This window comes from Lepidochelys olivacea (assembly GCF_965140295.1).
Source record: "Lepidochelys olivacea isolate rLepOli2 genome assembly, chromosome: 20".
Taxonomy (NCBI): Eukaryota; Metazoa; Chordata; order Testudines; family Cheloniidae; genus Lepidochelys; species Lepidochelys olivacea.
The window spans coordinates 1,188,268-1,213,450 of record NC_140430.1 but is presented as its reverse complement, the minus strand read 5'-3'; the positions used below and the strand labels follow the sequence as shown (position 1 = coordinate 1,213,450).

Genomic DNA, 25,183 nt, shown 5'->3' with positions numbered 1-25,183 from the left:
GCTCAGAACCCAGCAGGGAAATGACCAGACCCCAGATGAATTCATTTGTTAGTTTTTAAGGGTTATGGTTTTGGAACACGGGTTCGCACTGCTGAGAGGAGTTCCCCTCGCGGGTTTTCCCCGTGAGGCAGGGCTGCTGCTGTTGAGTGGTTCGATCCGTGCTCTGGCAGCCAGGACTCCTGGGTTCGACTCCTGCTTTTGCTGCATAACCTTATGGGATTCACGTCATCTCTCTGTCCCAGACTGACTGCTGTAAAATCAGAGCAACCGCACTGAGTCTGAAGGAGTCACTCCGCATTGACGCTGGCGTAGCAGAGATCAGAATGTAACTCTCAGTGAGCTTATTCGTCTGCACAGTCCAGCAAATGGGGCACAGGCCTGGAAAGCAGGACTCCTGGGTTCCATCCCCAGCTCTGCCATGGACTTGCGATGTGACCATAGTGCCTTCCCGTCTCTATGTGTCCATCTCCCCATCTGTAGAATGGTGATAATCAGTCACGTCCAGGCCACATCGGTCCCAGGCCCCCTCTGTGCTAGGAGCTGTACATGACTTACTTGGTGTAGCATGGTAGCACCTAGGAGACACTGGTGCTTGGCGCTGCACGAACACAGAACACGATAGTCGCTGTCCCATAGAGCTTCCAACGGGCCCCTTTTCAAAATGCTCTTGGAACGGTGCATAAAAACGTGTTTCTAACAATCCCCCGGCCGGAGGAGTGCTGGGACACTTCCGTGTCAGGGGCCAGATGCGGCTCCCAGGAAGGTGGTGTAGAGCTGCAGGAACTCCCCTGCAGCCCGTGGAGTCACTTTGGCTTTACCCTGGCGCAGTCGAGAGCTGGATTTGGCTTGTGCTTGGAGATCTCCACGGGAAAGGTGCAAAACGCCATTGCTCCATTTTGGAATTCTTTGTGCTGGCCTGGCAGCAGTGACACCCCCCCAAGACCCTTCCCCCAGGAGCGCGGGGAGCAGACATCTGGGCAGGCGAGCTCTGGGGCATTCTCCTAAGAGTCCGGCGTCCACCCCAGTGCAGTATGGACAGATCACGCGGGGGGCTGGGCGGGCACGTCACATCTCCACTTTCATCATCACCCTGACGCAGCAGCCGCTTCACCCCCCAGCTCAGGGACGGCCCGGGAGGCAGCTTGTCAGCATTTGGTCTCTGTTCACGGCTGCCTGGCTTTCACCCAGCGACCTCCATGAGTAGCTGCAGTTTCAGCCTGGGAGGCAGAGGGGGGGACAACCAACCACCGCTCAGCGGGGAAATGGAGGCAGAGAGACTTGACCAAGGTCACAATGAAAATCTATTGTAAAGTTAGAAATAGAAGCCAGGGTCCTGGCTGGCTCCCAGCCCCCTGCTCTAACCCACTAGACCCCCTCCCAGAGCCAGGACTAGACCCTCGAGTGCTGACTCCTAGCCACCTTGCTCTGTTACCAGCCATGCGGCTTTCCCAGCTCACAGCTGAGAACCCAGGTGTCCTGACTGCGTAGGCAGCTGCTCTTCCTGTTAAACCACTTCTAAAGCCAGCACCCTGCTCGCTTTCCTCTCTGCCTGCTTCCCTGGAACAGCTCCCTGGGCCCCGGATCAGCAGTGCCCCTCTGCCACGCCCCCTCACCCAGGGCAGGCGACGGAGGGCTTCAGCACTGCTCACACGTGCTGGGTTGGGGGCGGCTGGTTTATTCCTCCCCCAGCTCTGTTCTGCAAGAGCCTCAATGGAGTTACTGTCCATGGACCGTTTGGCCCGGTCCAAGGCAGCAGCCCAGGATTCAGATGGAAAATTCCATGCCCACGAAGCTCCCCAGCCGGCCCCAAGCAGCGGGATGCCTCAGGCCGTGATTGCAGGCCTCACCGCATCAAAGGAGGCCATTATTCCCAGGCTCGCTGCCGTGCCATGAGTGACGCAGGGCTGCCAGTCCAGCACTCTTCAGTCCGCAGGCTCCCAGACAGCTTTGTAAAGGGGCGGGGGGGGGAGGGGGAGGGGAATCGTGGCACTGTGAGACGTCACCTCTGGGGTGGGACATGGCTGCTCTTTAGCCATCCCACAGCAACACCCCAAGGGAACTGCTCACTCAGTGCTGAAATGCAGCCCCGTCTGGGGTGGAACATTCCAGCTGCTCAACAGCCACACAGCACCTTGAGGGCAGAGAGCGGGTGGGCGGCCACACCTACAGCATCAGAAACCCTCTCTGCATGACCCTAGACGTGCCGTGGGAAGGTAACGCAGCCGCACGCACCAAGCCCCAGCCAAGCGCGCCAGAGGAGCCAAGGCCCAGCCACGCACCCAGCTGCTGGGCAGGGTTCTCCCCCCTGGGGCGCCCACAGGATGGTGCATTACACCCAGATTGCAGCTCAAACGAGTGCAGCATGACCCATGCTGAGCCTGGCTGCTTTGATAGATACACCGTGATGTCCCACCCTGGCACTTCGTCACCACAAATGAGACGGTGGAGGAGGGGCTGGGCTGACAGTCCCAGGGGGCTGCTCACTCTGGACCCCCAGCCTGAGCCCCAATTTCTAGGCCAGTGCCTTCATTTGGAGCTGGGGAGGGCTCTGCACTTCTGCAGCCCTGGCCCAGTGGTCTCTGGTGGGCACCCACAATTAATTTGGGGGGGGGGGGAGCTCAGCGCATCCTGCTCTGGGTGGGGTAGGCCAAAGCAGCCGGACCAGTGCGTGCCCACAGGTGTTCGCTCGGCCGCACCTGCTCAAGTTTCCCAGCTCCTCAGGCCACTCCAGGGACAGAGCCAGCCAGTTAGACCTGCGCACGCCCCCCCGCTGCAGCCTGGCACTTAAACACCCGCCTTTGGGCAGCCGTTCAAAGGCCAACAGGAGCCTGAATCTCTGCCAGAGGGGGAATCATTGCAGCTGGAGCGAGGAGTGGGGGGGGGGGGGGGAGAGATCTCGATCCCCAGGCTATTTCAGGGAGAACAAATCAACAGCGAGACAGGTGCCGAGCCGGCTGCAGCCGCCTGGGGGATATTAGTTACCGTCCAAGGACATCAGAGTTTCCACATGGGCTCAACGTGCAAATCCCACTGTCTAAGCTGTTCCTACGGCCCGGCTTGAGCTGAAATCGGAGCCCCTCGGCAGGGCAGGCGGTTGTTACAGACAGTGCAGGATTGCATGGGAACCTCTGCCCAAAAGCAGCGCTGAGCCGGGGCCCCGCCGAGAGGCCTTGCATGGCTCCCAGTGTGGGTACATGCGGCTCTGTGTTACTTTTATTTTTGTGTCAATGATTCATCTCCTGCCCTGGTGCCAGGCCACCGCCATTCAGTGCTGCGAATGCTGGTGCTGCTCACCAGAGGCTGCAGGCTACGGGCGCACGTTCACTCGTGCGTCACGAGCCCAAGCAGGTGGACAGCGTAGGAGCCAGCTGATCTGCAGGCTGGGCTTGCCCTGGGTTCGGCAGCTCAGTTGATGGGCCAGGAAGCCAGTTCAAACCCAAGCCAGGTCGCTCGTCATTGCTGTGGGTGGAATGAGTCACGAGGGTTCTCGGCCCAGCTAGCCCCACTGCCGGCTGGTCTTGGACCCAAAGGGCTGTGGGGATTAAACATCAAGCTGGCCCCAGCAGGGGAGGTTTGAGGCACATGGGCAGGGCTCTCCTGGGGCAGGACAGGCCCATGCAGCAGGAGTCGGTCTCCAGGGATCAATCCCCTTAGAGAGCAGCCCAGGCCCCCCCCGAATTTACACACCAGGGGGATGTGAAAGGAGTGACTGCGACTTCACCAGGCTGCCAGCCAGGGCAGCATGTGTCGCCATTTCGTCAGGCCCACCCCACCAGCCGGAGACGGTGCTGCCCGCCAATCGCCAGCAGCAGCCAGGAGCTCAGCACTGGTCTGGGGCTCCCAGCTCCTGCCAAGAGCTCATCAGGGCCACCAGTACATCCAGCAGGAGACACTGTTCAGGCCAGGGCTGGAGGTAAACCTCGGCTTGTCAGCTGCCAGAGCAGCCAGGACATCCTCCAGCCTATAAGAAGTTGTTTTAGAACACGGGCCAGATGCCACCAGTCCTGCTGTGTCCCCGAGAACAGGATCTGGGGACACTTCAGACTATCTGGGTCAGCGCCCAAGGTCCAGCCAATGTCTCATCTCGGACAGCAACCGCAGGGAAAGGGGCAGGACACCCCCAGCTGGCAGACATGCGATCCATCTGCCCCCTGCAAGGCCTCATCCCGCTCCCGAAGAGAGACCAGCTTCCACCCTGAAGCAGGAGGTTCTGTATCCCAACGTTTGGTCTCATGAATTCCGTTCGTACGGGGCCCAGTGCAAGGGGGCCGCAGCCCCAAACCAGCCAGCGGCTCTGCGCGATCCCCACTGCCAGCCGCAGCAGTACGGCACAAGTGGGAGAGAGGTACGGCTACCTGGATGTTTTTTATTTCAATATATTAAATATATATTAATCAGAAAAAAGTCACATATGGTAAATCCCGAAAAAATACACAAATATAAATGTTGATTTTTTGTTTTACGTACAAGTTTATATACAGGAAAAGTCCAAAACGGGAGAGGAAGCCCTCCCAGGCACAGAAAGCCACGTGGTTGTCAGCGGATAGAACAAAATAGGTGTCTCCCTCCCAGCACCCCTTCTCGTCTCTCACTGCCTCTGCGGTTCTTAGCTGTATTTACAAGGTTTAAACCCATCTATTTACAGCTTGTCTTTTTACAAAGAGACATATCTGCAGCGGACAGGCGTGAAGCATCCCGTGTGCCACGCCCACGACACATGTCCATCGCTCCCTGGGCACCGCTGCAAAAGCACAAGTGAGGCAAGAAGCCGCTGGGAGGGTCTGGAAACGGCTTGGTTCCGGCAGCTGGGGACGGAGGAGCCTGCTCCTGGCACGATGCCTGCCTGGCTGCAGGATGCAGCAGGCGGGCAGGGCACTCAGAACAAACCCACCCCTGCGCATGTCTCAGGACCACCTCCTCCTACCCAGCGTGGTGAAGCGCCAGCCGTTGCAAGCGGTGAGTAGCAAGCCGGGGCTGGGTGGGGGGCTGTGGGCACATGGATATTGGGCGTCTGAGTGCATCACCCAAAAGGCACATTGGGGTTCTCCGCAGAGAGCTACGTCACGATCCATGGGTGTGGTACACAACACGGGACGCGGAGGACGAGTGCGGGTCAGCCACCAGGAGGCGAGAAGGGCTCTGCCCACTTCCGACTTGTCCCCGCGATCCCAGATGGCAGTGGGGCTCGCCCCCCACCCGGTCTCTGGAAATGCTCCGTTGATCGCCCCCTCCCCCTCCGTGCACGGGGGAGACGTGTCCATCAAAACTCCCCTTTCACAAAGCGAGCGAGCTCCCCGCGGCGGGGGCCTCCGGGTCCAGGGGGGCTGCACCCCCCTCAGAAGGGCAACGTGTCCATAAAGATTTTGTCCACGATGGGAGGCGGCGGCACCAGGTCTTCCAGCTTCAGGTAGAAGATGCGCTGCAGGCCTTGTGTGCAGAGCGTGCGCAGCTCCGGCAGCTTGCCCAGCAGCTTGGACAGGCAGCTGGGGCGGGTCTGCTCGCTCGCGGTGGACGTCACGTGGTCCTTCAGGCAGCTGACGATTTGGTTCTGGAGATCCTCCACTCTCTTGGGGTCCTTCAGCCCGTGGCGGTCTGGAAAGGAGGGGAGGAGCGGTCACTCCCGGCCCGGGCTAGATCCCAGCGCCCGGGTGCGGCGTGCACAGCTGGGCCATGGCAAAGCAGGCTCGCGCTCCTGCTGCCTTCTCCTGAACAGCCCCCCAGTCCCTGGCCTGTCTCATCCACCCCGAAGAGTGGGCAATCTCTGCGCTCTGCACCCTTTAACACAAAACCCCCCTTGAGCAGCATGGCACTCTGGGAACTGCCGTTCTCAGCGGTCCCTGGGAATTCGAGGCTATGGCAAGGCATGGTGGGAAAAGGGCAGGAGTATATACAGGCTCCAGGGCCCCAGTATGCCTTGCTGATTGAGCCGGGTTGTGGTCTGCTGGACGCCTGGTGTAAAGAGACAAGGAGATCCTGACAGAGCCTCAGCCCCCGCCTGCAGCCTCTGGGGCTGCTGGGATCCAAACAGGCCTAACTGTCCAGGCCTGCCTAGAGATTTGGGGTGCTCCCCCAGCCCGAGATCTTCCTGGGGCCTGGTTCTCAGAGGGGGGTGCTCAGCACATTCTGGAAATCAGGCCCCTCTAAGGAATCTCATACTGTGCCGAAATCAGGAGTCACTCCTGAACGTTAGTAATGGTCAGAGCGACTTCCACCCCTGGAGGAGCAGAGTTGGGGAGCGGAGAGCTGGAGGAAGCCAGTGGCTGGAGGAAACCGGCTCACGTAGGGTTCCTGAGCCTTCTCCCACAGCACAAACCCGCTGCTCCGCGGAGACCCTGGTCACAGCTCGCAGAAGGCTCTCCGAACATTACCGCCCCCACCTGCGTGTGCAGTGCAATAACCCCCCGGCCCAATGCCACAGAGGGAGCCGGTGTCTGGGCCAGGATCAGACCCTCTGGCTCCCAGTCCAGTGGCCAGACCTGCCCATCCCTCCCCCAGCAGCCGCGCGGCAGGAAGGTGCAAACCGCCCCACCTGTGATGATGACGAGAGCCGCGAGGCAGGAGAAGGAGGGGACGTCGATGCTCATGCGGTGCAGGCTCTGGGAGAACTCGAGGATGGAGTCGATCCACTCCCCGAAGCCCCGCACACACTGCATGCGGTGAAGCACCACCCCGTTGCAAAAGATCAGCTTGCCTTCCTCCGGCTTCGACCTGCAAGGGACAGGGCAGAGCCGCACGCGGTCAGGAACGGAGAGAACGGAGGGCAGGCCAGGGGCTCTGCTGGCAGCAGAGTGGGGTCAGAGCAGAAACCAGAGTTGTAACAGAGGGAGCATGAGCAGAACGGAGCACTGGTGATGACAGCCAGGATCCCGGCCTGGTTAGCCAGGCGCTCGGGGCCCTACGCTGCAGGTCTGACGTTCATACACTCTGGCACCACAGGACAAATGGAGCTGGGCTGTCTGAGTGGAGGGGATGACCCGAGCCACAGCTTCCTTTGAAACGCTAACAGCAGATGGTTTTGCCCAAGGTCCTGATCTCCGTGCCCTAGGCCACTGACCCAGTCTGCCACATCACCACCCCGTGTCTCATCTCGGTGTCCAGCGGCCGCCTGGCTCTGGACGGGGCTGGGTGGGTCACGAAGCAGAGCGGGAGTTACCTGTAGGCCAGCCGGAGAATAAAGAGCTCCAGGAACGCAGATTCCAGGAGCAGGTCCTGATCCTCCTTGGGGAGCTCCTGGAACCCTTGGATCTTCTCAGCCCACTTGCGGATCACGTCCATGGAGCCGGTGAGCAGGTCGTAGAACTGCTGCACATCCACACAGTCCTCCTTCTCGAACTGGTAGGAGAGGCTCTCCTGGAACTGCCGAGCACACGAGGAGGGGCAGGGTTAGCGTCCCACAGGCCGGGCCTCGGTCCACGCAGTACAAGTCCCATGAGAGTGGCCGGGGCTGTGTCTCTCAAAGCCATTGTACACCCTCCGGGTTAACGAATGAGCAGCAGAGAGACAGGAACCCGCACCCATCTGGGCCTGGGCGTTTTCTGCTGCCTAGCACCAGCAACAGGACTCCTGGGTTCTCGTTTGGGCTGCAGGAAGGAGTGTGCCTAGTGGTTAAAGGGAGGGGGGCTGGGAGTCAGGACTCCTGGGTTCTCTGCTACTGGCTTACTCTGTGACTTTGAGCAATTGGTTGCACTGCTGTGCCTTGGTTTCCCCCAAGTAAAATGGGGATAGCCCCTAACTTGCTGGGGCATTGGGTGGGTTAATTGTTTCCTGTTTCTGAAGGTCACAGAGCTCCCTGGATGAAAGGAGCTGGATTGGTCCCTGAGCCTCCAGGCCAGCCGGCATTTCGCTGCCGAGGTCAGAACCCAAAGCTCCAGCTGCTGGATACATTCAACGACAGGCTCAGAAACAAGGTTGGTGGGATTCGGTGGTGCAGACAAATCCACCTGGGTGCAGAATGCGGGGCAGAGAACCCAGGAGTCCTGACTCTCAGCCCCCTTTAGCTACTAGACAACACAACCGCCCAAAAGAGAACCCAGGACTAGGCGCTAAATACAGTGCATGCCTGGGGGAAGCTGACTGGGTCAGGCAAGCCTGAGTGTGTGGTCAGCACACACTGCCCTGTGAGCACGGTGCACTCCGAGAGCCTGAGAGACCTCCCAAGCCACAGGAAGCCCTGTAACGAGGCAGGGCACGGCTGGCCCCCTGGGACAAGCCAGGCACAGACAGGAGCCTGGAACAGAACCTCCGAATCCTGCCTCTTGGTTCTCTGCTCCAACTCACTCCCCCTTCCTAGGGCTGGGGCATGAACCCAGGAGTCCTGCCTCTTAGCTCTGTAACCACTGGATAACACTGCCTTCCCAGAGCTGGGAAGAGAACCTCGTGTGCCCCGCACACTAGCCAGCAGACAATGCTGCCGCATTCGTACAGCACCAGAGCTTGCAGCCTTTTGTAGATGGTGAGGGCTCCAGGACCCCTTCTCTAACTGCCCGCAGGCCCTAGGGCTACGCCCCCCCAAACGCCACTGAGCACATGGGCTGCACATGGTTCCCTTCCCAGGCAGCGGCTGCCGCGCCCAGCATCTCAGCCAGGGCTGGGGGGTGGCTGGGAGCCAGCCCTCGGGGGCCCCCTTGCTCCAGGAGCCCCAGGACCCTGAACCCCCGGTTGTGAGCAGCAGGTACCTTGGAATAGTCCAGCTTGGTGGCGCTGGGTACGGAATCGATGTGTGCCCTGACGAGCGACGTGATGAGGCTGACGGGGGAGGTGTCCTGGGCCTGCTTGGGTTTGGACGGGAGCCGACCTCTGCGCCCCTTCAGGCTGTCCGTTCGGACCACTAGGGAGAGAGAAAAGGGGGCTGGACGTTACCATCTGAGCACGGGGCTTGGCCCTTTGCAATGGGCAGCCCGTCATGGCTCTGAGCAGCCCCCTGGCCCCACAGATAAGTTGTCCCAGCACATCAAGCACTGGCTAAAGCAATGCTACCTAACTGCCGCCAGACCCGAGCGAGCAGCTTTCACAGCAGATGGGACACTGGGGTGGGGAAGGGACTCAGTGGGGTGGGGGCAGCTCCACATCCCAGCCCAGGGGAACGGCATGAACAAACAGAGCCACGCACACGGCTGGGGACTGGCTGCAGGCGCACACGGGAGCTGGGGGCAGGGCTGGGGAAATCACAACATTTTGGCCCCAGAACGTTGGGCAACGTGGGGAGATTGGATGGTTCTGGGGATGTGTGCACGCACTTGGGTCCAAGTCTGGAAAGAACAGCTCCCGTGTTCCTTGTGAGATTCCAGCCACGTCCCCCCCCAGCCCACCCTGTTCTGGATCCAGCCTGGAATCACAGCCATGGAACGGCAAGCGAGCATTTGTGAGGGATGCTACCTGGTGGGAGCTGCCAGAAAGCAGCAGCATGAGACTGGGCCTGGAGGAGTGCAGGTCAACACACCCGGGGACCAGGGAGCAGCCTGGTGTACTGGCAGCGGGAACTGGGCTGCCGCAGAGCTGGGGCGGGGATAGCAGGGAGCGGTGCCGAAAGCAGGGCTCAGCTGCCAGGAACACACGGGACTTGTTCTGGGGGCTGCTGGGCTGGTGCTCTCCGGCCTGCGCTGCCGGCGTCCCCGCCCCGGGATTTGCCAGCCTGGCAGGGGGACGCCACGTGTCGAGCTCTGTACCTTCTTTGACCATGCCCACGGCGAGGCACTTCTGGAAACGACAGAACTGGCACCGGTTCCGCCGCCTCTTGTCCACAGGGCAGTCTTTGTTGGCCAGGCAGATGTACTTGGCGTTCTTCTGCACCGTGCGCTGCAGGGAGCAGGAGAAACAAGGGAGCGCATCAGCCTCCGGCGAAGAGGGAGCACGAGATCCCGGGTGCCCAGGGCCGGGCCCGGATGGAACAAAAGCTCTTCTGTCCTCCTGGTATTTTTATAGCAGCGGCCCCGCCCCACGGCGCCCAGTTTCACATCCGAGGGGCCGTGTTCCCAGGACACGCGAGGGGGAGGGGGACATGTCGCTCTCCCGGCGGGGCGCCCGGACTGCCAGCACACCTGCACGCTCCCATCTGCAGGCAGGGATCGGGGGAGACTCAACCGCCTGCTCTTGGGCTGAGCAGTCGCCCCCTCCGGGCCATGATTCCCCTGTCCCGCCCCCAACCCCGGGCCTCGGCGCCACCCTCCCCACACCAGACACGGCTTCTCCCCCCTCAGAGCCGGCGCTGCCCGACACAGGCTCTGCAGCTGCTCCCCGAAGGGGCCTGGGTCTCAGCACAACCCAAGGCCTCCCTGAGGTGCCTGGCTCTGGGCCAGAGTCACTAGCTGCTTTGGAGACCCTGGGCCACGGGGCTCATCCCCCGGCCCCGCTCCCTACGCACATGGGTCCCGATTCAGCAAGCTACACCCAGGCTTCACTCCACCCCCCGCCAGCATGTGCTTAACAGGCCGAATCAGGGCCCAAGGGGAAAGGGAGGGAAACCGCCAGAGCCACCAAGATCTTCCCACGTGGCTGGTGGTTCTGGGCCTGGCCCCTGGGGCTGCGCACAAAGGCCCGTGCTCCACGTAACGGGGGCCTTGGCAATGGCGCTCTGCACAACACTCTGCCGCCCCCCCCCGCATCCCCACGGCTCAGATGCCGCGGTGAGGAGAGGTGCCAGAGTCTTGTCTCCACTAGCCCTCGCACCCTGCCCGCAGCACCCAGGTCAGCCCCAGCTCCCGGCCACCTCCTGACCCTCTGAACTGCTGGCCTGGGGTGACAGGCTGCCCACAGGCTCTGCCCAGCCCTTGCTCACCGGCGAGTGGGTCATTGCCCACAGCTGCACACAGGCCAAGCCCGGTCAGGGGCGCACCGGGGCTTGCCCCATGCAGAGTGGCCAAGGGGAGACCCACAGACTCCTTCACTCGGCACATCCATCGGGGCTCCCTCAGGGACCCTACCCACATCCCAGAATCCCCAGCGTTGGCTGCCAAGGATTCTGGGGCCCATCTGGGAGCAAGATCGGCCACATGCTGCGGGCAAAGTGGGGAGGTTCTGGGTCTGCCTGCTGGCGAGGGAGGCCGTTGGCTCTGTGGGTTCCCAGGCACTGCCCTGGGTCTCCCCCAGCCCCACGTCCCCACCCCCAGCCCCGTACCTTGAAAAAGCCCTTGCAGCCCTCGCAGGTGCGGACGCCGTAATGCTGGCAGGAGGCGTTGTCTCCGCACACAGCACAGCGCCCCTCGTTGGCACCAGGGCTGCGTGTCTTGGCTGGTGACAGGGAGCCGTCCATCAAGCCGGGGCTCTCCAGGTGTGGGGAGGTCTGGCCCAGGGACAGGCCAGAGAAGCCCACCGGGGAGCTCTGGGAGAGCGCGAAGACCTCGGCGGCCGGCGGCACCTTGAGGGGGCTCTGGGGGACCCCAGCACTGGGAGCCGAGGGGCCGAAGAAGAAGGCTGGCTGGGAAGAACTGCTTTTTGGCTGCTCCGCCCAGGGCCTCATGCCCTCAAAGTTCTGAGTGGGCGAGTAGGGCCCGAAGGAGCTCTCCCACGCTGGGACCTGTGGGGTCTGGAAGCCTGGGGTGGACGGGGACGGGATGGAGCAGGGGCTGCCGTAATAGTCCGAGCCGCTCGAAGACATGGTCTCATCCAGCTGGCTGCTGAAGGAGCCAGGGTAGCAGCCATACACCTGGAAGTCCTCGAGTTTGAAGGAGGCAGGTTGGCTGGAGGCTGGGATCTGGTACAAGAACGTGTCGAACTCCCCACTGTAGTTATCCATGAAGGTGTTGAAGCTGGGCAGGGAGGTCGTGGCTGCGATCTCGGTGTTGACTAGGTCCATCGTGAACTTGCCGAGCTCTGGAGTCAGGAAGTCTGCCGGGTAGCGCTCACAGGGCCCTCCGCTCTGAGGCAAGGTCCCATGCTGCATTTGGATACAGGGCATCTCTGAGCAAGGGAGCAAAGGAAAAGGCAGAGGACTTAACAATGGGCTGGAATCAAACCCCCTCACCAGGCCACGGCTCCCCATTCATCGGGCAGAGCGCGTGCGTGGGGCAGCAGCTCAGACGAGCAGCATGTGCCATGTGGGAGATGGGATCTAGCCTTTCCCACGGGCTCCAGGGAAATGCCTTTGATCAGGGGAGTAGAGCAATCCATGGATAAGGCACCAGACTAGGAACCAGGAGAGCTGTCTTCTAGTCCCAGCTCAGATGCCTTGGGCCAGCGGCTCTCAACCTTTCCAGAGTACTGTACCCCTTGCAGGAGTCTGATGTGTCTTGCGTACCCCCGGGTTTCACCTCACTTAAAAATGACTTGCTTACAAACTCAGACATAAAAATACATAAGTGTCCCAGCCTCACTGTTCTGGAACAATGGCTGACACTCATTTTTACCACAGAATTATAAAATAAATCAAGTGGAATATAAACACTGTACGTACATTTCAGCGTATGGTCTACAGAGCCGTACAAACAAGTCATGGTATGAAACCGTAGTTTGTCCCAACTTCGCTGGGGCTTTTTATGCAGCCTGTTGTAAAACTAGGCAAATACCTAGATGAGTTGATGTACCCCGGAAGACCTCTGCATACCCTCAAGGGTACGCGTACCCCTGGTTGAGAACCACTGCCTTGGGCAAGTTATCTCCCCTCCCACGCCTGTGTTTACCCCATGAGGTCTTTGGGGGAGGGCCTGTCTCCCCAGCACCTACCCAGTCCTTCCTGTAATCTGCAGCATAGCAGAGCGACAGGCCTAAAACCACAGGGGTGGCACTTGCTGTACAATAACTAACGTCCCTGATCTCAAGAGGAGCTGGCCAAGTCTCAGTGCAGTTCTGGGCTGGCCAGATCACAATGGGGAGAAAAATTCTATCCTCGATTGGCATGAACTGGTCCCCCTGCCCTTCCCTCTGGGGGGGCCCTAAGCCAAGGACTGGCTGGACAACGGAGGCTGAGCTCCCCTCTGCTCCCCGAAGTTGGTGCCTTGGCTGAGCACGGCATGGGGCTTGCTGCTGCATGAACTCGGGAACTGCAGGTCCCAGGGGACAGCCATATGCACTAAAACCAGGCGCTTCAGGGTGAAAGCCCACGGAGGTAAATTTCACCAAGCTCAACCAAAATCCACCCGCTTGCTGATGTCTACATTGCTAGACGCATCAGCTCCAAGGTGGGGGCTTGACTCTGTCTCAGTGGTGTAAATCAGGACTAACTCCACCCATGTCAATGGCGTTGCACGAGCCCCTGGGCGGCTCCGGGAACTGAGGTGTAAGGCCAACCCCCACCTTAGCCCCAGCGACCTGACAAGTGAATGGGGACAGGAATTCACCAAAGGAAGCAGTGAGCCTGGTATGTGAGAAGGAATCAAGGACAAAGCTGTTCTGACAAGCTTGTATCTCACACTGGCCTGTCATCAGCCAGCTCCTTCGCAGCCATGGAGCAGCGTAAATTGAGGCTGTCAACACTGCACTCAGGGTGTTTGGAGCCGAGCTAAAGAACTGGCTAGTGTTGGAGACGGGTCTGAAGGCAAAGTCACATGGCGGAGCAGAGGCCTCGTGATCATCCGAGGAAAGGTCGTTCTGAGCTGGCCTCATCGGGCAGAAAGGCCATCGCCTGAAACGCTGTCCCCACAAACGGAGGGAATCGCAGAACTGCCAGCGGGCCCTGGGCTGGCCCTGCCTCGCCACCCCAGGGGCTTGGCGAGGAAGGTTTGCTGGGCCAAAATATTGGGCGCCAAACCACCTGGGTGGGACTGTCAGGTGCAGAGTTTTGATCCTAATTCAAGAGCCGAATATACAGCCCGGGCCAGACTCCCGGATCAACCGGCTCCTGGTTAGGAAGCTAAGTTCCCCCCAGGCCCTATGCACCCGCTCGCCTGAGCTCTTTGGACACTCCTGCCTCCCAAACTCCATAGCGGAGCGCATCTCTGCTGCATTCCCTCCCGCCGGCAGCCAGCAAAGGGAGCGGCCGACTTCCACCGGCACCAAACGAGGCCACTTGGGATGCCTCTCTGTGCCGTTCTGACTCGAACAGGCCAAGCAGGGCTGAGCTGGCAGCTCTGTAAAGCGTCAGGGCTGCGATCGGATGGCGGACGAGGACGCAGAGCAGTGCCTCCCAGACACAGCTCGCAGCAGATGTACAGAGTCCTGGCACAGCACAGACAGGGCAAGAGCCAGGCCCTGCCCCAAAGGCAGACAAGACCGACAGAGAGGGGAAGGGACTTGCGCAGGGCCACGCCATAGGATACCCAGGCGTCCGGCACGCCAGTCCAGCAGGTCCTGTGTCTGCACTCGTTCAAGAGCCCAGCGGGCCTGGCTGTAGGTGTGTGGCCATTCTGCCCTTCCTGCCAGCTGCCCCATTGCCACACCGTGGCAAGGGCACACTCAGGAGAGTCCCTGCAAACCTATCCCCCTGATTTTCCAGGCCCATCCCAGTGCCCCCCGACTGACCTGCTCCCCTCACTGGGCAGAGTTTTGTGCCCGTCTCCGGGCACCTGAAAGAGCTGCTGGCCAGCAGAAGGACCAGCAGGCTGGCTCAGTGCATGCTGGGCTCAGGGCACGGTGCCCCACCAGGCCGGTTCCATGTTACCGCCCTCTCCCTCCCAGGGTGACCAAAAGACACCTCTGTTGGCTTGGCATGCCACCAGCCACAGCCCCTGCCCCGATCTCCTGGTCCACAGGCTTGGTTGCCCTTTCCACTCTGCACGTGGCCCTTTCACACCCACAAGCAAGCTGCCATTTCCCAGGCGGGAGGAAAGGCTGAAAATTGCTGCTGAGCACTTAGCATTTTGCATCTGGATCCATGCAGCCCCCCCCCCACCTCCCCAGGAGCCATCTTGCTCTTAGTTCTCACACTGAATCTGCAGCGGGAGAGGAGGTGTTTGAGAACTGGTGGCGCAGAACTAGTAACTGACCCATGCCGCTTTGCCAGTTCGCTTTCCTTTCCGACACATGCCGGCCTCCCACTCTCAACCTGGGGAGTAGCAGGGCTGGAACAGCAGACAGGGCCATATAGAGGAGAGACGTAACCAGAGTCCCCGGTCAAGCTGAAAGCCAAGACAGAAGTAACCCTTGCAGCAAGATGATAATGTAATTCATATCGCAGACCTTTAAAGGTCATCTTCTGACTGGCCGAGAAGCAGTCCTTAATGGCCTGTAAAGGACGGCGGAATGTGGAGACATAAGAATTCCCAGCAGCGTTGACACGGTTGCACCATCAGAACAAGGTTACAACGTTCTTCTGGGGCCAGCTGCTCCTTATTCAGGCAAAACTCCCATTGGCTTTGAGAACAGACTTCAGGACCTAGCCCGGTTATTTAAAAAGATCGATCCACATACAGCTAACAGCATCAGCGGGCCACTGTCCTCAGCCACAAGTCACAAACTCATGCCCCACGTAGCTCAACAGAGACGGCTTTGCTCCCGTTTAACGACATTCTCTGCTCAGAGGCCCAGGCTGGTGTCCCCTTAGCTGCAAGGAAGGGTTGGCCTGGCAGGTCAGGCTCCGACCTAGCACTCAGGAGATCTAGGTTTATTTCCCACATCTCCCTTGGGACTCTCTGGTCCTGGTTTCCCCAGATGAAGAATTGGGATAATAATAATAATAATAAGTCTCTGCAAGGTTGATTTACAGCAGCACCAGGATCTGGCCCTGGTGTCCGAGGGCAAAGAGCCCAGCTGCCCTCTCTCTTTGGTAGAAGAGCTGTGCCAGCTAAAAGCACAGGGAATGCATGCGCGCAGGGTGCTCAAATCAGTAACAATGGACACAGACGGCTGTCCTCTAGTCCTAGTGTTCTGACCAGTATTTTCCACCATTATGGGTGACAGACATTATATAGACACGCTATGCACCCTGCCAGAGCGGTCACGACACTGTGAAACAGATCCATTCAGAACTCACGAGCGGCAACAGAGTGAAAACTCAGGGCACCTGTGCTCCATACAGCCAAGCTCCAGCTGCCTGAGCCATCAGCTGTTGTCAGTATAGGGCTTATGACACACAGTTGGGTCATTCTAATTCTAACCAGCAGAGGGACACCCCCCCACACACACTATTTACTACAGTCTACACCTGTTCCTCACCTCCGCTCTGCCATCGCAGTAGTCACATCAACAGAAAGAATTGCATTAGCTTATTGTTGGTATAGCAACCCAACAACGCCACACACCACTGAGCCTTTATGATGTTGGGGTTTTTTTAAATGCAAATTGCTTTGAGTTTAAATCACCACCACCAAGGACAAAATAACCTCAGCCCGCCCCGACCGAGCCTCCTCACAAGGTTTGTCAATATTCTCTCCCCCCTTCATATGGTGACCAGGCAGCAAGCGTGAAAAATTGGGACGGGGGTGGGGGGCAATAGGTGCCTATGTAAGACAAAGCCCCAAATATTGGGACTGTCCCTATATAATCAGGACATCTGGTCACCCTACCCCTTCACAGCTTGTGTTTTAAAAATTTGCAAGGGAATGGTCAACAGGAACAGTTGATTTTCTGGACGATTAAAGCTTACTCAGGATTTCGCAGGCACTGCTGGGTTATTCAAATTTATTTTTCCTCCCACATTTTAAAATTCTCCTTAGAGAGACGGATACTTAGATTATGATGTTTTAAAGCAATATAAAAATCCCTCAGATGAGCCCCCTGCAGTCTGCCAGATCATACTTCAAAAATGACCATCCACTGTGGACATGTGCACAACGTACATGGGGAGCAACACGACTGAAGTCGCTCTGGATTTCCAGCAGTGTAAATGAGAGCGGAATCGGTTCCCCTCTCTCAAACTACTCTACTAGGATTCTAATCTGTCGCCTGATCCAGGGAGGTGCTGCAGATAATGGCTCCTGTTAATTTTTGATACGAGTATCTATAAGGTGCTCCTCCCTGTGGTATCCAGAAACATGCATTCCCCCCTGCGATCGGATACTGTTGCACGGGCGTGACAGCACCATGTTCACAGGTCTTTAGCCAAAGCACAAGAGCGCCTCCCCTCCCCCCGGGGGGCACTAAATTGGCTTTGCCAGCCTTTCAGCGAGTTAGAAACGAACGGAGCCTGGCTGGTGAATCTGGTTGCCAGGTGTCTGAAGGCAAAGCTGCGTCTGTTGCTTGGGTCCAGAAACCGCATTCTCCCGCAGCAGCAGGATCCAGGCTCAGCAACCATATAGAAGGGAGCAAGGTGGGGCCTTTCCTGATTCGCTCCCCTGCACCGTGCTGGTGCCAAGTTGTTTTGCATGTCAAAATTCAGAGGGATTTTATTTTTATTTAGGAAAGAAAGAAAAAAAAAAACCCAAACAGCTGCTCTGTTCAGAGGCTAGGCCAGCCACGCAGCAGAAAGTCCATTCAAAGTTCGCCATTCTATAGCAGCTGTGCTCACAGGTCAAAGGAGGGTCTCCATTTGCATCCAGAATCATCAACACAAAATAATATGTGCAAAACCAATTAACTGATCATTTGATTAAAGCAGGTGTTCTCAAACTTCATTGCACCATGACCCCCTTCTGACAGCGAAAATTGCTACACAACCCCAGGAGACCAAGTATCAGGGGGCAGCTGTGTTAGTCTGTATCCACAAAAACAAGGAGGTGTATGGTGGCACCTTAATGATGAACAGATTTATTCGGGCAGGAGGGGAGACGGAAGCCTGAGCTCTGCCGCCCCTGCAGAGGGGCCAGGGACAAAACAGGAGCCCCACCTTTCTTGGCAGGGGGAGGGGGCAAAGCCAAACTTGAGTGCCCCCACAGGGGCTGAAGCCCTTGGGCTTTGGCCCCAGGCAGCGGGGCTCAGACCGTCAGCCCTTGGCCCCAGCAAGGCTGCCAGCCCTTGGCGACCCCATTAAAATGGGGTCCCAACCTACAGTTCTGAGAACCACTGAATTAAAGTACCCTCCTGGATGCCTTGCTAAAGGCAGGGGATTTCAGAGGTGTGTGTTTATGTTGCAGTGTCAAATGACAGTAGAAGAATTAGCTGCAACTTATTACATTTAAAACAGCCTGAAAAAAGTGGGGGGGTTATCTTAACCTGGGAGCAGCAGCTTTGCTAACACCCCACTAAAAGTGAGCCCCTCAGAGACTCAGCTCCATTTAAAACCCTCTTGATTGGGCCAGGTCTGCAATCCCTTGCAGCACCCCCCTTTACACTTTAAGCACTGCAATTAAAACAGCAAAACAAGGAACTCGAGCGCCAGCCTGCCAAGGTGACTAGGGAAAGGAGGACAGAGCTCTGGACTCAGGCAAGGTGGTAATTTGCAGAGGTGCTTTAAAGAGCCGGTGGAAAGCTCCTGTTACTTTGCCATATGCCCACAGCAATCCTGCCCCACTGTCACTTCTCGCTCAGCCCTGGCACACAGCCGTCCCTCAGTGTAACACACAGTATCAAACCTGATCCGCCAACTCAAGGGCCCCCCCCACCTCCCTCCAAATAAAAGGGACACAGCTGCTTTTAAATAGCAAAGAGCCGCAGCGCGGACGCTGTCCCTGCAGCCACCATCCCCCCAGCACAATGTCAGTCAAGACTAGAAACAGAAAACCACTGGAAACACACCCCGCTCACCTGCGAGCGCCGCCCCAACTCCCAGGTCGGGTTCCTGCAACTTTACACTCCAAAAAACCCAACAATGCCAATGCAGCCTTTAAAGGCGCCCAGTTCGATGGAAAGGAACGCCCCCTGCCCCCCCCAGCGCCGCTGGCCTCCATCCCACCTTGCACAGAAGAGAGCAACATGCCCCCCCTTTCCACCGCCTATCCAGGAACACCCACCCCACGGCTCCCCACTTGCCAGGTGACCCCCCCTCCCAGCCCCGCCCCGCCCCGCCGCTCCCCACTTGCCAGGTGACCCCCCCTCCCAGCCCCGCCCCGCCCCGCCGCTCCCCACTTGCCAGGTGACCCCCCCTCCCAGCCCTGCCCCGCCGCTCCCCACTTGCCAGGTGACCCCCCCTCCCAGCCCTGCCCTGCCCCGCCCCGCCCCACGGCTCCCCACTTGCCAGGTGACCCCCCCCCCCGCCCTGCCCTGCCCTGCCCCGCCCCACGGCTCCCCACTTGCCAGGTGACCCCCCCCCCCGCCCTGCCCTGCCCTGCCCCGCCCCGCGGCTCCCCACTTGCCAGGTGACCCCCCCCCGCCCAGCCCCGCGGCTCCCCACCTGCCAGGTGACCCCCCCTCCCAGCCCAGCCCTGCCCCGCCCCGCCCCGCGGCTCCCCACCTGCCAGGTGACCCCCTCCCACCTGGTGGAACCACTCCCCGGAGCGCCCCGGGGGCCGCGTAATCCACCTACCCGGCTGCAAGGGGACCTCTGCCCAGGTCCCGGGCGGCGAGCTGCGCTGGAGGCGCCCGGCGGCTGGACGGGCTCGGAGCGGCACTGGGGCTGCCAGCCCTGCGCAGGGAGATCCTCTTAAGCCCTCTGTGACGCACGGCCCGGGGGCGGGGCCAGAGGAGGGGGGACCCTTTGACGCAAGGCCGGCTGCAGCCGTGGCCATACAAGGCGCGAAGGGGCGGAATTTTCCGGTCCCCGCGGGGCGGGGGGGCGGGGCGGGCTGGAATGTCTGGGCGGGTGACGCACACGGGGTTCCATTGACGCAGGCCTTAGAATTGTTTGATCTATAAATAGCCCGGCGCTGCCCCTTGCTAAAAATAGACCCCCTGGGCAGGGAGGGGGAGGGGCGCGGGGCCAGGAATAGAAAGAGCCAAAGTGGGGGCAGCCAGGAGGAATAAAAACAGAAAGGGGTGGGGGTGGAGGGGGCAGGGACTCACAGGTGGAAAGATTTCAGTGGACAGTTGTGTGTGTGTGTGGGGGGGGGGGAGGTAATTGTCAAAACAAAGGCAGCCCGAGGGCCAACTGTCACCAGGGCTGTATTTTTAAAAGCTACTTTGGGTTATGGTGACCAGACAGCAAGTGTAAAAAATTGGGACGGGGGGAGGGGTAATAGGAGCCTCTATAAGAAAAAGACCCAAAAATTGGGGCTGCCCCTATAAAATCCCGACGTCCGGTCACCCTACTTTGGGTCAGGGCTTAATGTGTAAGGAAAGAGGGGCCGGGCCCACGCCAGCGTTTTACATTCACAACTGATGCAGCCGGGCCCTGGCACAAATTAAGCTCTTCTTTACGTTCAGTGCGGGGGTCCCTGCTCGCTAAGTGCCCTACAGAAAGGCAGGAAGGCGAGGGGATTCGAGACTTGCCTTGTTTGATTGCAAAATTACTTACACACACAGTTCTAGGGCTGTCTCCAGGTATAGAAACCCGGCACTCTTTAAGAACTGCCTTCATTTTTTTTAACGCTTATGTGGGGTGCTTCCTATACCTTGAATGAACATTTATTGCAAATCTCACTCAATGTTTATGGTCCTGCAAACATTTCTGCAGAGGCTGAAAGTAAGCATGTGACCATTAACTTCAAAGGGATTTACTCTTTCTTAAATTTAAGCCTGTGCATTAGTGCAGGATTGGGGCCTGAACGGGTTGATCTTCACATAGCAGGTTTTTAAGCTCCCCCAAGGTTGCACACTCTCTCTCTCTCTCTCTCACACACACACACACAGTTTTACTGCCCCCCTTCCATAAAACACACCCAGAATATTTTGCAAAACTGGGATCTCTTTACACTTACTACCCTCCAACTTAAAAAAAAGTCACCTAGAACATTTTGCAAAACCGGGATAATTTCCAGTTTCCCGCCCCTCTGAAATGCAACTGGGATATTCTGCCAACCTGGGCTCACTTCTAGTTGCTTTTGGTTTGCTAATGCTGCCCATCACGGTACAGAGCACATTGGAGAAGCTCTCTGAAGCAAGGCCCATCTTTTCTGTTAAATGTGTGTACGCTGCCTAGCTGGAGAGCGGCCCAGTCTGGGGTCCACAGGTGCTACCCCATACCGAGTCCGTCATCAACATTGGCACTCGCTTTAGCCTGGCAGCACTGAAGTGGTGTTTTCAGTACCCGCCGCGCAGAGGGCAACTCCAGCTGCGCAGAATTCCCTGTTCCTTCTCTCTGGGAGAGGATTCTGCAGCACCGGGCTCATCGCCTGGTGTCGGAAAGCCCCGTGGAAACCCTGCGAGTTCATGCAAAGGTGGGAGGGGAACTAGGGCTGTGGGTTATGGAGGATTCTGAAAAACTAGGTCAGCTTGGAGCACGTGGCCTCCCACACCTCTCGCTTCCCAGGGTGAATGGGTGAGTTCTTCTCTCCCCTTTGAAGTCACACAGGGAACATGGCCCCGGCTCCTCTGAGAGCCCAGCCCCCGAGACAGCCCAGAGCCCCTCCTCTGCCATTGTGGGGAGGAGACTCCCACCATGCCAGGATCTCGTGCAGCCGTCTTCCACAGGCTGCACACTCCCTTCTGGGCTGTCCCCAGCCCTGGTGTCTCCACCCTCCTCGGGCTGTCCCCATGCCCTTTCCTCTACCCCAGCCCCTGCTTTATGGGGTAGGGAGGGCACCAGAGTCCACCCCTCCTGTGGGCTGTACCCTAGCCTTGCCTCTAGCTTGCTTGGGTGCTCCCTTCCCACAATAGGCAGACTAGGCTCCTATGATGCTACCGGTGACAAAGGATTACTGGCCATTGCCTTCTGCTGGATAGAATCAGAACTGCTTCCAGGTTATCATTCACCCCACACTGCAAAGGGCTAAGGGGGACTCTCCCTCGTGCTGCATGCGATGGAGCTGGGCTTTCCAGAAAAGGAGGAGCCAAGTTCTTTGCAGGCTGCCACCCTGAAATGTCAAGAGGCTGGGGTGTACAGCAAAGCGAAAGCCTTGGTGAAAGGGGAACGGACCCCAGCTCCCTTTCCTGTAACTTGAGACGCACAAAGAGGAGAAAATATTAATCCAATACCATAGGGCTCTGGGAGCCTGGACATAAAAACAGCTAAGCCCCTGAGAACGAAACCGAGAGCAGGGTTTGGTTTCCTCGGCCCCAGGGGTTAAATCCAGTGACGTGCCATTGAGAGCAGAAAGCAATCACAAAATTCAACAGAAAGACAACACAGCCTGGCTCTGGGGACAGATGAGCCAGAGCAATCACCCTCACACGCGTGGCCCTGGCCCAAGTCACTGTTTCAGCCACCACGGGGGAATTGTTGGGAGAACCAGAACTCTAGCTCCTGGCCTGCTTTGGGGAGTCTGGATCTGGGTTCAGACGGCCCCGCTGGCGCAGAACCAGTTCTTACTGTTACAGTCTTGTGTTCGAAGAGCGCCCAATGGCTGCAGTTAGCAATGAGGCCTCTATTGTGCAAACATTGACACCCCCTTTAAATTTAGCTCCAGATCCAAACCAGCTTTGCATGCGCAGGTCAGTCTCTACAGCCCAGTCAAAAGGTGCCATTATTCACTTTAACCACAGCAGCTACATTCCCAGAGTCCCCTAGATCACAGAGGGCTGCATACTCAGCCACTAACCAGCCTGGTCCTGATGGGTGAGCCTGTGATATACCCTCCCCTCAGGGACAGGCCTTGCTTCATTTTCACAGGAGTGCTGGGGGCCCACAAGCCAAGAAATTTCAGGGGTCCAAAACCGTCTGCTCCTTTAGAGAATCCCAGCCCTCAGTCAGCTCCACACACAAACCTGTCTCCATTTATTAGAGCTGCATTTAAAAGTCAGTTTAGTTTAGTTAAACTGGTGCAAAACCCAGTGTGGATGCTCTTAATTTGATTTAAACCCATTTCATACTGGTAAACGTCAATGTAAGTTAAACCGACACAGGCCAGTTTTAAAGCAACATAAGAGCGTCCACACAGTGGTTTGCACCGGTTTAGCTACCCTGGTCTTCAGATTCAGTGTGTAGACAAGGCCAGGATGCAGAATCACTTCTAGGAGGAGGTTTTTCCAGGCATGCTTTGAGTTACCAAATGCCCTCAGATCTCACTGGCCTTGCAGAAATCACACAGCACCTTGCAGGATCAATCCCTCTATAATCTACCCCCTTGGGGTCCCTCTTCTCTGCCCGACCACCTCTCACGGTGCGGCCCAGCCCCGGTTTGCTAAGGCAGCACCAGTCCAGCAGACAGAAAGGAGAATTTCACAGATTGGTAAGTTAGCTGCTGGAAAGATTTATGCATTTTCCTATTGTTAAAATATTTTTAGCCTAAGCTCTGGATTTGTTTAAATGCTCACGTTTATAAAAGCAACTGCGTAAGGAGATGCGTTTTTATTACATGTTTGTGCTAAGTTCCTGGCTGGCCTCCCAGGGCGGCTGGGCTGGGGAATGTGTCTGTGGGCTGGATCGCTGGGTGATCCTTCCAGCGGTTCCAATCCACTGGCTCAGGAGGGCCCTATGCTGGATAAATAAATCGTATTCTCGGTAAATAAGGAAAAGGCAAAATGAGGAACAGAGCGCAGGGTGGAGGGAAATGGAGAAGCCTCTAATATACAAGCTGCTAAATATACATCCAGGGTTAGAGGTTACATGGCTTTAACTGCGGGTGGAATTTAACCCTTAGCAAGTAAATAGGTCACGGCGTTTATTTTGTCTGCCGAGGAACTGTGTGTGTCCAAGCCAGATGTTTCCACTGTGCTGCGGGGCTTCCGATAGAGATACCACTCTGAGCACTGGCTACGGAGGAGAGGAAGGGTGGAGCAATGGTTAAGGCATTAACCTAGGACTCAGGAGACTGCCGTTCGGTTCCCACTTCTGCCATAGACTCTTCGGCAAATCACTGAGTCTCTATGACGCAGGTCCCCTCCTGGAGAATGGGGGCGTAACAGAATGCAGCCACCGCTGGGGTGGATTGAGGGCAACAATTTAATACAGGAAAAATGCAACATGCAGGCAGGGATTTAAAGAGGCAGAATTTAATTAGAACAGTTGGAATTTGGCCAGGACAGCAGCAGGGTTCATTCCCAGGAATACATAAGAACAGCCAGACTGGGTCAGACCAATGGTTGATCTAGACCAGTATCCTGTGTCAGAGGGAATTAACAGAGCAATCAGCAAGTGATCCACCCCCCTGTCATCCAGTCGCAGCTTCTGGCAGTCAGAGGGTTAGGGACACTCAAAGAAGGCGGCTGTGTCCCTGACCACCTCAGCTAATAGCTGTCAATGGACCTATCCTCCAGGAACTTGATTTCCTCTCTGAACTCAGTGATACTTTTGACCTTCACAACATCCCCTGGCGATGAGTTCAACAGGCTCACTGTGCTTTATGTGAAGAAATATTTCCTCCTGTTCGTTTAAACCTGAGGAGTATTCATTTCGATGGGTGACTCCTGGTTCTTGTGGCATGCGAAGGGGTAAATAACAATTCCCTAGTCACTTTCCCCACGTCATGCTTGATTTTATCGACCTTTATCACATCCCACCTCAGTCGTCTCTTTTCTAAGATGACCTGCCCGCATCTTTTTAACCTCGCCTCCTATGGAAGCTGTTCCAGACCCTTCTGCACTTTTCCGAATTCTATCTTTTTTGAGATGGGGCACCCAGAATCTCTAATGATTGTCTGAATAGGACTCAGGATAATTGAACTGAGCAACTCTCTTTGCCTCGCCATTCTTCAGTTTTCCCGTCCCTAAAATGGGGTCTATACTTATCCGTTTCACGGGGGAGGAGATGGGATTTGAAGACTTACTAGCTAATCATAAGAGGCTTTGCAATTCTCAGATGACAGAAATCCACCACAGAAATGCGATGTATCCAAGTATCAGGCTCCAAAGAACCGAAGCTTGGTGAGTCTGACTGTCAGGGGATGTTCCCAAGAGGATGCTTTGCTTCAGGATTTATGTGTCTGAAACCTGAGCACTAACAACTGGATGGCTAACAGGGACTCTGAACTCTTCACTGCCAGGGCATCAGTTCAAAGGTGGCCTAGGATCCTAAGGCATAGTAGCCTGACTGCCATCTGGTGCCTTCTGGCAAACAGGGCTAGTCTCATGGAGTTAGACGGAGACTAGTGACACAGGGAGGCGGTGTTGTCGAACAATAAGAGCCGGGATCAGGTTCATGTCTTCAGAAATCGTCACTAATTTAAGGTGCCTTGAGACACCTTAAGGAGGTCTGGCACACAAAAGTAATGGACTCTAAAATCTGGGCCACTAGCCCCCTGGCCCATTCTGCCACAGACTTGCCAGGCGCCCTTGGGCAAGTTACTTCCCGGTGCCTTCGTCTTCCCATCTGTGGGGAACGGCTAACAACACCCACCTGCTTAAAGCACTTGGCAATCCCTGGATGGAAAGGCGAGCACATTGGTGCCAAGTCCTGTCCCTACTGCCATGGACAGCCGGGGCACAGGAGTGGTCTTGCTACTAAGAGATGCCAAGGACTATGGTGCAG

General features: G+C 57.5%; 1 protein-coding gene across 1 annotated transcript; it reads right to left on the bottom strand.

Annotated features, from left to right (window-relative positions):
• Positions 1-4,383: 4,383 nt before the first annotated feature.
• NR4A1 (nuclear receptor subfamily 4 group A member 1) lies at positions 4,384-19,318 on the bottom strand. The gene is made up of 7 exons (XM_084609772.1): positions 19,208-19,318; positions 11,114-11,895; positions 9,666-9,795; positions 8,676-8,827; positions 7,154-7,356; positions 6,530-6,708; positions 4,384-5,592 (listed from the first exon to the last, which is right to left on the bottom strand). Exons 2-7 carry the CDS (start codon positions 11,891-11,893, stop codon positions 5,336-5,338), a joined length of 1,701 nt encoding a protein of 566 aa, XP_084465898.1. The 5' UTR covers positions 11,894-11,895; positions 19,208-19,318; the 3' UTR covers positions 4,384-5,335.
• Positions 19,319-25,183: the final 5,865 nt, after the last annotated feature.

Excerpts from the sequence above, each read along its gene's own strand:
- NR4A1 (XM_084609772.1), bottom strand. The coding sequence starts at position 11,893 with ATGCCCTGTATCCAAATGCAGCATGGGACCTTGCCTCAGAGCGGAGGG. Across the intron at positions 7,357-8,675 it reads CCAAGCTGGACTATTCCAAG|TTCCAGGAGAGCCTCTCCTA; the intron begins GTACCTGCTGCT and ends TGTGCTCGGCAG. Across the intron at positions 5,593-6,529 it reads GGCTCTCGTCATCATCACAG|ACCGCCACGGGCTGAAGGAC; the intron begins GTGGGGCGGTTT and ends CCTCCTTTCCAG.